At 37.6% G+C, this 12,623-nt stretch overlaps 1 protein-coding gene across 5 annotated transcripts in view; it reads left to right on the top strand.

Annotated features, from left to right (window-relative positions):
- PPEF1 (protein phosphatase with EF-hand domain 1) overlaps positions 1-12,623 on the top strand; it is a 115,871-nt gene that overhangs the window by 83,004 nt on the left and 20,244 nt on the right. For all 5 annotated transcript variants that reach the window (XM_043897090.1, XM_043897091.1, XM_043897089.1 and 2 more), the window contains 2 exons: positions 9,573-9,758; positions 11,145-11,287. In XM_043897090.1, the coding sequence (XP_043753025.1) occupies positions 9,573-9,758; positions 11,145-11,287 (329 nt within the window). The remainder of the gene's footprint in view (positions 1-9,572; positions 9,759-11,144; positions 11,288-12,623) is intronic.

Below are 12,623 nucleotides of genomic sequence, written 5' to 3'. Positions count from 1 at the left end.
GATTTGTCTATTTTGGACATTTATGGAAAAGGACTCATACAGTGTGTGATCTTTTGTCTCTGGCTCCTTTTACTCAGTCAGAATAAAAGATTAGTGCTTTTGCTTTGAGCTTTGGTGTTGTATCTAAGAAGCCATTGCCTAACCCCAAATTGTTAAGATTTATTCTTGTGTTTTCCTCTGAAAATTTTATAGTTTCAGCTCTTACATTTAGGTGTCTGATCCATTTTGAGTTAATTTTTGTGGATACTGTGAGGTAGGTGTCCAAATTCATTTTATTGCATGTGGATATCCAATTATCCCAGCACCATTTGTTAAAAAGACTTACTCTCATTGAGTTTTCTTGGCACCCTTATGAAAAATCAATTGACCATAAATATGAAGGTTTATTTTTAAACTCTTGATTCTATCCAATGATCTATATGTCTATCCTTATATCAGGATGACACAGTTTTGATCAATATAGCTTTGTAGAAAGCTTTGAAACTGGAAAGTGTGAGTTCTCCAGCTTTCTTCATTTTCAAGATTGTTTTGACTATTCTGGGTCCCTTGAATTAATTTCCATATGAATTTTAGAATCTGCTTGTCAATCTCTACCAAAAAAAAAAGAGCTGGAATTTTGGTAGGGATTGCCTTGAGTTTGTGATCAATTTAGTTACTATTGCAATCTTAACAATATTGTATCTTTAATTCCATGAATGTGTGATGTCTTTCTATTTGTTTAGATCTTTCATTTCAACAGTGCTTTGTAATCACATACATGGAAATACTTGTTAAAGTTATTCCTAATTTATTCCCAAATACTTTTGACACTATATTAAATAGAATTGTTTTCTCAATTGCATTTTGGATTGTTCATTGCTGGTATATATTGACTTTTATATACTGATCTCATGTTGTGAACCTTGATAAACTTGTTTATTCTAATGGTTTCTAATGGATTCCCTGGGACTTTGTATTAAATATAAACAAGAACATGCTTCTTTCTTTCCAATCTGGCTGCCTTTTATTTCTTTTTCTTGCTTCATTGTCCTGTCTAGAACCTCTAGTACAGTGTTGAAAAATAGAAGTGGTCAGAGTAGACATCTTTGTCTAATTCCTAATATTAGGGGGAAGCATTCAGTCTTTTCCCATTAAGTATATTAGTTGTTTGTTTATGTGTTAACTATCCCTCATCAAATTGAGGAATTTCTCTTCTGTGCCTACTTTCCTGGGTGTTTTTTTTTTTTTTTACCATGAAAGAGTGTTGGACTTGTGTCAAATGCTTTTCTGTATCTGTTAGGATGATCATGTTATTGTTTGTTCTTTATTCTACTAATGTGGTGTATTACATTGACTGATTTCAGATGTTAAACCAATCTTACATTTCTGGGATAAATCCCACTTGGTCATGGCATATAATCCATTTTATCCGTTGTTGGCTTCATTTTGCTACTTTTTGAGGATTTTTATATTTATATTCATAAAGGATATTAGTCTGTAGTTTTCTTTCTTGTGATGTCTTTGGTATTGTAAAATCGACCTTATAGGATGAGATAGGAACTCCTCTTCTATTTTTTGGAGGAGTTTGTGTGAAGGATTGATATTAATTCTTCAAATGTGTAGTAGAATTCATCAGTGAAACCATCTGAGCCTGGGCTTTTTTCTTTGTAGGCAGTTTTAAAATGACTAATTCAGTCTTCTTTCTTGCTATAGTTCTATTCAGATTTTTTACTTCTTGAGTAGTTGTATCTTGGTATCCTTGACAGTTTGTGTCTTTCTTGAAACCTGTCCATTCATCTAGTTTATCTAATTTGTTAGCCTAAAGTTGATTGTAACATATACATATATATGAAATATATTTATTAAAAATATATATTCTGAAATTTCTTTGTTAGCGATGCCTCCTTTCATTTCTGATTTTAGTAATTTGAGTCTCTTTTTGCTTGGTCAGTCTCACTAAGATTTTCAGTTTTATTGGTCTCTTCAAAGAATCAATTTTTTTTTTTTTTTTACTTTTCTCTATTGTTTTCTGTTCTTTCCATTTATTTCTGCTTTAGTCTTTATTTTTTCCTTGCCTTCTGATTTAGATTTATTTTGGTCTTCTTTTTCTAGTTTCCTAAGGTGAAAGTTAGTGTTATTCATTTCAACTCTTTATCCTTTGCTAATGAAGTTATGGATTTCCCTGTGAGTACTGCTTTAGCTCCATCTTGTGAATTGTGCTATGTTGTGCTTTTGTTTTCAGTCATCTCAGAGAATTTTCTAATTATACTTTTTAACATATATGTCATTTAGGAATATGTTGTTTAATTTCTGCTTATTTGTGAATTTCCTTCTGTTAATTATTTCTACTTGAATTTGTGGTTGAAGGACATACTTAGCATGATTGAAATCCTTTTAAAACTTTATTGAGGCTTTTTTTTTTTTTAATGCTCTAGCATATGGTCTGTCTTGAAAAATGCTCTGTGTGCTCTTGAGAAGAAAATGTATTCTGTTCTTATTCAGTGAAGTGTTTTATATATATGTATAATAATTGATTTGAAATACTTGTCTGCTAGTTCGGTTCAGTTCAGTCACTCAGTCGTGTTCAACTCTTTGCAACCCCATGGACTACAGCACGCCAGGCCTCCCTGTCCATCACCTTCTCCCAGTGATGGACTCAAATTCATTTCCATTGAGTCGGTGATGCCATCCAACCATCTCATCCTCTGTCATCCCCTTCTCCTCCTGCCTTCAATCATTCCCAGCATCAGGGTCTTTTCAAATGAGTCAGTTCTTCCCATCTGGTGGCCAAAGGATTGGAGTTTCAGCTTTACCATCAGTCCTTCCAATGAATATTCAGGACTGATTTCCTTTAGGATGGACTGGTTGGATCTCCTTGCAGTCCAAGGGACTGTCAAGAATCTTCTCCAACACCACAGTTCAAAACCATCAATTCTTCAGTGCTCAGCTTTCTCTATAGTCCAACTCTCACATCCATACATGACTACTGGAAAAACCATAGATTTGACTAGACTGACCTTTGTTGGCAAAGTAATGTCTCTGCTTTTTATTATGCTGCCTAGGTTGGTCATAACTTTTCTTCCAAGGAGTAAGCATCTTTTAATTTCATGGCTGCAATCACCATCTGCAGTGATTTTGTAGTCCAAAAAAATAGTCTCACTGTTTCCACTGTTTCCCCATCTATTTGCCATGAAGTGGTGGGACCAGATGCCATGATCTTAGTTTTCTGAATGTTGAGCATTTAAGCCAACTTTTTCACTCTCCTCTTTCACTTTCATCAAGTGGCTCTTTAGTTCTTCTTTGCTTTCTGCCATAAGGGTGGTGTCATCTGCATATCTGAGGTTATTGATATTTCTCCCGTCAGTCTTGATTCCAGCTTGTGCTTCATCCAGCCCAGGGTTTCTCATAATGTACTGTGCATGTAAGTTAAATAAGCAGGGTGACAATATACAGCATTGAGGTACTTCTTTCCCTATTTGGAACCAGTCTGTTGTTCCATGTCCAGTTCTAACTGTTGCTTCCTGACCTGCATACAGGTTTCTCAAGAGGCAGGTCAGGTGGTCTGGTATTCCCATCTCTTTAAGAATTTTCCACAGTTTGTTGTCTACTCCTAATCCTCAAAGGCAATTTCTATTGTCTGCTTAGTTTTCCCTGTGAATTCTTTTTTTTTTTGCATGTCTTATAATTTTTTGTTGAAAACTGGATATTTTAGGCAATATAGTAACTTTAATTATTCCCATGCTCCTCTGGGGCTTGTTATTACTTGTTTTTTTTTTTTTTTTTTCCCTCATTTATTTGTTTACTGGCTTATCTGGACTAATTTGGTGAAGTCTGTTCCTTTTCGGTATGTAGCTTCTGATATCATGCATCACGAGGTCCTGCCTTGGGCATGCATAGTTTCCCTGACTACCCCAGATGGTTGTAGCTTTAACTAGGCTGTCTTCAACTATCTTTTCCCCTGATTTCTCCTTTAAGCTTTGGTCCATCTGCCTCTTTTTGTATCAGACCCAGCATTAGCCTTCACTAATTGCTAGCTGATTGTGCTATTGTTTTTAATAATGCCCTGGGGCTCACAAAATAGCTCCACAATCTGATTACATTAAAATTGAACTTTGCAGGAAAGAGAGTGTTGACAATCTTCAAGGCTTGTTCTGGCCCTCAGAAGTTTCTTTCTCATCTGTGTGTTTCCCTGATTCTATCAATTAAACATCTAGCTGGTCTCTTCTTGCTACTAGTATTATGAAACTGCTAGCCGCCTTCTAATTGCTTACCTCCATGAAGTCTTCATTTCTTGATTCTGTACCCTTATACCTTGATTGCTGAAAATGTTGAACTAAAATATGATTTCTGAAAATGTGATTTTTAGAAAATGTAAAACACAGTCTAATCAATAAAGAGAAGGAGAAGAGGGAGGATAGAGAAGGAGAGGGAAGAGATGGTAAGGGAGAAATAGAATTCATCACTGACTTGTGCATCCAAAATATTTAAAAGTCAGACCAAGTATAAGAGGCATCTTACAGCAAGTAGGAAAGGATGCCTTCTTAAATTTTGATATCCATAATCCAAAGAACAAAGGTTATGTTGAATAAAAAGGATGATGCCAAAAAGATTGGAGTTGCACAAGAAGAAAATCATGGCATCTGGAAGCCTGGAAGAGTTAGAATTATAGAGGGATGGAGCCTTAAGAAGTGGAAGGGAGGAAACCGATGGCCATTAATCTATAATAGAACCTCCCCTCATTCCAACAATGTAGATGAGGCGTCTTACAGACTCAGTGTACATGACTGGAACTGTACACAGGGTAAAATTGACCAGGATTTCATTCCCAGTATTTTAATAATTTCAATTGTACCTTTAATTTTTTCCCCTCATTTGTTAGTGTTTCATGGTCATGCACACTTTAGTTAGATAGAGTTGAAATTTTCAGATTAAAAACACAGTTGTTTTATTTCTTAATATCTATGAGCTGTATTGCAATAAAGATCATAGGCTGTTTGTTCCATAATCATGGAAGTGCATGATTCCTGGCAGAGGACTATAACGTAAGTTTCATCTTATATTCCCTGAGATGTGGGGGGAATATGTGTACTCAAAGCTGAGTCATTGTATAGAAACAAGCGTAACCTCTTTCTTGAGGTTAATTAATTTCTTGAGAAAGTAATTAAACTCAGATCTATTCCCTCATGGAGTTCACATTCTAGGCGTAGGAGCTAAATAACATAAATATATATGTATATATGAAGTCATGTTATTTATATTACATTTATAATTATATAATAGAAAATATGTTAAAGTGAGACGTTCTATGGAAAAAATTAAAACTAGAACAAGGTTAGGAGAAACCATGAACTTGAGGTGTAGGGGACAGAGTTGTAATTTTAAATAGTTGCAATTTAAATTTTGTAGTCACTTGGCTAGTCACTGAATGATAGAGCAGGATTTGATCCCAGGCCTGACTTTAATGCCCAAGCTCTTTTTCTGAAGGGAAAGATGACAAGAGTGGTAGGAGGTCTCAGGAAAGAAATGAACTAGTCTAGTCTCCCCTTGTTCAACAAGGTGATGGGGTAGACAGGAGTAGGCCTCTGAAGACATCTAGGTACCTGCTGGAAGGTTTGCGCTGAGCACAGCTTTTATTTATTTATTTATTTTTCTTTTTTTTTTTTTTTTCCCATTTATTTTTATCAGTTGGAGGCTAATTACTTTACAGTATTGTAGTGGTTTTTGCCATACATTGACATGAATCAGCCATGGATTTACATGTGTTCCCCATCCCAATCCCCCCTCCCGCCTCCCTCTCCATCCCATCCCTCTGGGTCTTCCCAATTGAGCACAGCTTTTAAAATGACATGTTCAAAAGCTGAAAGGAAGACACATAACTAACGGAACATACAGAAGTGAATCTACAGTATAAGTGACTTAGAAGAGAAGCATTTCAATATATCTTTCAGAGTTAGTATCTCTCCCCAAAGCATACTTTTGGAAACAGGATTACTTAAAACTGTAGACAGGCATGGGACACTTCTTGCAGGATTTATTTTGGATTTAGGAGGTTTAAAGGCTGAGACACAAATAGAGTTTTGTTGACCAGGTCATATAAAAGTTGTCATTCAGTAAAACCTTTCCAATTTTTGGCTTGAAAATTTTCAGGAAGAAATGTTGTAAATACTCTTTCATGCCCTCACCACCCCAAAGGCCCTTGCATTTCAGAGGAGAGGGTGTTGTTGAGAAGACAGAGGAATTTGTTTCACCAGCAAAGGGCCCTTTATAGCATTCTTTGTAAGCCTCAGAATTAGATCTGTATTGTGGTCATGGACTGGGTAAACCTAGTCAAGTGGATGAATTCTGGACAAAGAAAAGAATTGCAGAACTCATTGAATGGATGATTCTGAAGAAGCTCACTTTTATAAAATTAATACCCCTTTTGACCCTTTATGACTTTGAACCAAAGAAAAGTGAATGTTACCTATATCTTCCTCATTTCGTTGAGGAGTCAGCTAAGGCCCGAGTAGGTTCCCAGGTGACACATACCTGAAGAGCTTTTCATGGCCAGTGCTTATTCTAGCTCAACAGAGTTCCAGCATATGTACATTTAATTAATGTAGATTTCAACTATATGCATCTGGCAAAAAGAAAAAAGTTTACAATTTTAGTTTCATATAATTCATATATTGTACATTATCACATATATAAAATGTTCACACATCCCTATGCTTGTATAAGGTTTCGTATACAAAATCATGTATAATGTGCTTTAAGAGTAATTTAGAATGTTTTCCTGGGGTAATTTTGGCTGTAAATGGCTTGCATCTCATGTAGGAATTTAGAAGTTAATTCTCTCCTTATAAAATGCACCTCCTTGTGTTCCGTGTTTTCACTTTCATTTTATTAAAGGTCAAATCATGTCTCCAAAACATGAATTCATGGTGTAAAATTCAGATATGACTCAGTTTCAAATGCAAATGTTATTTTTGTTATGAACACCAGCAAAATAAATGGATTTCATTGTATTTATTTGTAGGGTAGGGTTCTGCCCATGTTAGAATTTGATGGGGGAGAAAGGGGAATCCTGATACTACTTTTCTTTGTGTGGTTTTAATTTTCAATGAAATCAGTCATCAAAAAATCAGTCATCTTCAAGTGTTTGGGATATGCCCGGTGCAAGGTTTCTCCAGTTCTGACGAAATACTTAGCATTCTTGAGCAGTTTTTCTTTTCTCTCCACCTCACTGTCTTTCCCCTCACTTATTTCTAGCTCCCCTTCAATACCAAACCTGTAAATGGGTGAGGTTTAGTGGGACAGCCATTTCTGGTCTTTTTTTTTTCTTTTTTAAGATTACTTAATTTATTTTAATTGGAGGATAATTACTTTATATATTGTGATGGTTTTTGCCATACATCGACATGAATCAGCCATGGGTGTACATGTGTCCCCCATACTGAACCCCCATCCCACCTCCCTCCCCACCCCATCCCTCTGGGTTGTCCCAGAGCACTGGCTTTGAGTGCCCTGCTTCTTGTATCAAACTTGCACTGGTCATCTATTTTGCATATGGTAGTATACACGTTTCAATGCTATTCTCTCAAATCATCCCACCCTGGCCTTCTCCCACATAGTCCAAAAGTCTGTTCTTTACTTCTGTGTCTTTTTTGCTGCCTTGCATATAGGATCTTTCTAAATTCTTACTGTCTTTCTAAATTCCATATATGTGTGTTAATATGTAGTATTTGTGTTTCTCTTTATGACTTACTTCACTCTGTATAATAGGCTCCTGTTTCATCCACCTCATTAGAACTGACTCAAATGTATTCCATTGTGTGTATGTACCACAACTTCCTTATCCATTTGTCTGCCAATGGACATCTAGATTGCTTCCACATCCTAGCTATTGTAAACAATGCTGCAGTGAACATTGGGGTACTTTTGTCTCTTTCAATTCTGGTTTCCTCTGTGTGTATGCCCTGCAGTGGGATTGCTGGGTCATATGGCAGTTCTATTTACAGTTTTTTAAGGAATCTCCACACTTTTCTCTATAGTGGCTGTACCAGTTTGCATTCCCACTAATAGTGTAAGAGGGTTCCCTTTTCTCCACACCTTCTTTAGCATTTATTGTTTGTAGAATTTTTGATGGCTGCCATTCTGACTGGTGTGAGATGGTCTTCTTTTTAAGATCTGACTTGGATTCACTGGAATAACCACACAACTTAAAATACATGCTTCTTCATGCCCTCCAAGGAAACATGTGGAAAATACAGTCTATTTGACTATGAAAAATTAGAAAATAAAGTCTGTTAGAACTTTGCAATACTTTACAAGTCATCTGGCCCAAACCTCTGATTTTAAAGAAAATGAGGCCCAGAGATTTTTTTCAAGGTTGCATCAGTCAGTTCAGTCACTCAGTTGTGTCTGACTCTTTGCGACCCCATGGACTGCAGCACGCCAGGCTTCCCTGTCCATCACCAACTCCTGGAGCTTGCTCAAACTCATGTCCATCGAGTCGGTGATACCATTCAACCATCTCATCGTCTGTCATCCCCTTCTCCTCCCACCTTCAATCTCTCCCAGCATCAGGGTCTTTTCAGATGAGTCAGTTCTTTGCATCAGGTGGCCAAAGTATTGGAGTTTCAGCTTCAGCATCAGTCCTTTCAGAGACTATTCAGGACTGATTTCCTTTAGGATTGACTGGTTTGATCTCCAAGGTTGCATAGCTTTAGCTCTAAAGCTAGTTTTTCACACTACTGCTGAAGCTCCCATAGGAGATGTTTAAATAAAGAAATGTTTTATGTAGATCAGAGGTACAAACAGGGAGCCCCCAAATTTTATGAAAAATTCTTAGAAACTTGGGTCTTCAGTCCTGAGCATCATGCAGCCTGCATTTGCTGTTTCAACTCGAAAAGGAAATATTATACTAGTAACATACTTGTGGATTCAAGAGAATACATTGTGGAAACCAGTCAGTGGCTAAATATAGTGCTGAAGCTGAGAATGAACTCATCAAGGAGGGGCGGGGCAAAAAGTGAAGGCGATGCTCTAGAAGCTATTCTTGGATGAACAGTTGACTATATCTGTGATGGGGAAAGGCCTTCTCATGCTGTTTATTCAACAGGACAAAAACCAGGGCCAAAACCATAGCTGGGAGACCTAGCATATCTGTTTGAACATATTGAAAACACCAAATAAATGTGTGTTCATTGTGGGGAATGACTTTCTCCTTTGAACATGGCATTGAAGTTCTTTTTAAGAGAAAAGAGCTTGTAGATTCAGCAATTGTGAAATAATGGAGATAGAATTTTTAAAATGTAGGTTTTAAAAAAGCCCAAAGGCTGATTCTTCATGATTACTAAATATTGCTGTGTTGGTTACTGGGGATGAATAGAATGGGATTGTGGTGGCTATGGGCATTGAAATTATTTTGGAAAAGATTCATGGAGGAGATGAATATGAAACAGTTTTGAAAGAGGATTAGAGTTAGGAAATGGTGAGAAATAGTGAGATTTTGTGATAACTTGGGTTAATGTTTCTGGAAAAGAAGTTGAACTGTAGAAAGATAAACTCTCACTTGTCAGTGACGGCCTAATCTGGTTTATTGTTCCAAGGTTGTCGATATCCTTTGGAGTGATCCCAGAGGCAAAAGAGGCTGCTACCCAAACACGAACCGAGGAGGGGGCTGCTACTTTGGACCAGACATTACCGCCAAGATTCTTAATAAATACCAGTTGAAGATGCTTGTTAGATCTCATGAATGTAAGCCTGAAGGGTATGAAATCTGCCACGATGGGAAGGTAAGCTAACAGTGTGGGTGACCTCCTCACCGACATCCCTCCCCCGAGGCCTAGTCTTTCTTTACAGGATGTGTCTGACCTCAAGGCCATGGGAAGATGTCTTCCCTAGTCCCAGAACAGAACTCCATGCTTTGGTAGGCAAGAACAGGAGACTGTCGGGTTCACAGAGGTTGTTTGAAGGAGGCTCATTGTCCCTTACCCCAAGAGATACTTGGTTTATTTCCCCGATCTTCCTAATCCCAGCGATAGAAACTGACACAGGACCCTAAGTACACACACAAAGGCTTTTTTCATGCTGATCGCAAGACAAGTCTCCAGTAGTGGGGTGAAGAGTGTCTGTATCCTCCCAGAACACAGAAAGGTGGCAGTGAATCTCCTTTGCTCTCTTTTACTTTTGTGCTTGCCTGTGCGGGACAGAGCCACAAAACACACCGCCCTTCTGTTCCCTGACTGGGGAGCTCTACCGAGTCCCTCACTGGGCACAGTTTGGCAGCAGCCACTGAAATGGAGTGTGTTCTCCTTCTTCAGTGGTGTCTGATAGGCTAGAGAGGTGAGGCCTGAGGAGCTGGTTTCTGGTCCCAAGTTGTCCTGTGGTGCCCCCCTTTCTCTTAGTGAACAGCAGTAATTAAAAAGGAATACCAAATTTCATGGCCTTTCCTTCTATTTCATCACTTGCACTTTTCTTAACTCTTAATTCATTGGAGTCTCATCCTTTGCGAGATGGTAAGGCAAGTATTCTTAGGGTTTATTTGTAATAAAAAAAAAAACAGAGAAAAAAGCAGTGGCTTGTTTGAAGTGACTTGCGCATTCAGGCAAGACTAGGTCTAAAGCAGCTTTCCTGTCACTAACAAGTATTATGCTCCCAAGACTCCTCATCTTCCATCACACCCCCAAGACTGGTTCCTTCCCAACAGAGTGATCATGGTCCCTTATCTAGCCACTATTTCTCTGACCTTGAAGCACTGGTTTGATGGGGGCCCTGAGCCCTGTAAATCAGCCAGCTACAGACAAAAGGACTGTGATATTACACAAGTTTTATTTTGGATGCTCAAATATCACAAGGAAAGAAAAATAAAAGCTTTACCCTGCTGGAAAATTGGAATTTACAAAACTGAGCAGTAAGGAACTGAAATTGAACACAGGATTGCAAGGCCATGCACTGTGGGGATGAGTGGCTAGAAGTTAGTACTCATGGGGACAATGATTTAAAAACCTTACTTCTATTCCTGTGGAATCACAGGAAATCCCATTAGACTTTGATAATTTGTACGAATTTTGAACTTTGTATGATTTTTGGTTTTTAAGAATTAAGCTCTTTCTGACTTTATTGAAGGACCTTTTGAGAACTAGCTGTATGTGAACCTGACATTCTTTTTCTTTAACCAGGTTATTACTGTATTTTCTGCGTCTAATTATTACGAAGAAGGTAGCAATCGAGGAGCTTACATCAGAATGAGTTCTGGTACGACCCCCCGATTTTTCCAGTACCAAATAACTAGGGCAACGTGCTTCAGGCCTCTTTACCAAAGGTGTGTATACTCTAAGGAGCTTTCTGAACTCTGGTACTGGTGACCATGTAGAACCAGTCCAGAGGGCCTAAGAGCAGGCTTGGGATTGAAGAAAACAACTTACCTGTTACTCACTGCTATAAACAAAATGAAATAATTCCAGAAACCGAGTGGTGAATGTGCTCTTACTTGAAACCAAGAGCAGTAGTTCTAAAGCAGTCAGCATCCATGAACAGTCCCTAATTGAATGTAAGGAAAAGAAGGTGTCTGTACCTACCCAGTCCCATAAGCTCTCGCCTTTTCTGCCCCCAATCACAACCCAGTTGGCTCTGGCCTCCTTGTCCCTTCTCTACCCAGAAGTGTGTATGATGGAGTTGAGTGTGTCTCCCTGTGTGATGGCATTCATACCTTACCTTTATTTTCCCCCTTTGACATTATCTTTTTAATATTTTTGTATTCTAAAACAAATAAATTTGTTGTTAGGTGAGCTAAAACAAAGTTGTATAAAGAAAATGTTAATGATCTCTCCCAGTACTTCTCAGTAATTTTTTTCTGCAGAGGCAGCTGAAATTAATAGCCTGGAGGGGACCCTTCCACCCTCTTCTCCTTGCTCCCACAAAAATAGACGAGCAATTTCTCATTCAGTGAACTTAAATGTTGAGCACCTACTATATGTCAGACACTGTTTCAGGCACAGGTGATATTGAAATAAAATAGGCAAAAGTCTTTTTCATCATCAAAGCATATCCCAGTGGAAGGAGAAAGGCACTAATAACATACATACTTTTTTTTTTTAAACAAAGAGAGAATCACACTGCACAGTCTATTCTGCAACTGACTGTTTCCCTAAAGATTATATTGTGACTATCACTCCAAGTCATACATGTAGACATAACTCATTCTTTGTAGTAGATGCATAGTATTCTATACTATATGTATGCCATAACAATTATGGATAGCTAAATCGTATTCAATTGATGGCCATCCAGATTGATTTCAGGGTGTTGTACTTAAAAGCAGTACTGTAACAAACATTCCTCTGTGTGTATATGTGTACATACATATATATACATATTCATAAGTTTTTAGTGCTTGTTCTAAACATAAAATTTAAAATGTGGGATTTATATGTTTGAAATTTTGCTAGGTACTCCAAAAAAGTTGTAACAGTTAACAATCTGGAAAACAGCATATTAATTTCTCTATATCCTCATTAATCTCCAATTTTATTACCCTTCTTCATTTTGACAAATGGATGGATAAAAATGGTAAATCTCATTATTTTAATTAGCATTTTTTTAGACAGCTGAGTTTATCCATCTTGTTTTTGGACATTGCGTTTTCTTTTCTTTGAATT

This window comes from Cervus elaphus, chromosome X (assembly GCF_910594005.1).
Source record: "Cervus elaphus chromosome X, mCerEla1.1, whole genome shotgun sequence".
In the NCBI taxonomy this organism is placed as follows: Eukaryota; Metazoa; Chordata; class Mammalia; order Artiodactyla; family Cervidae; genus Cervus; species Cervus elaphus.
This window is presented reverse-complemented; position numbering and strand designations above follow the sequence as displayed.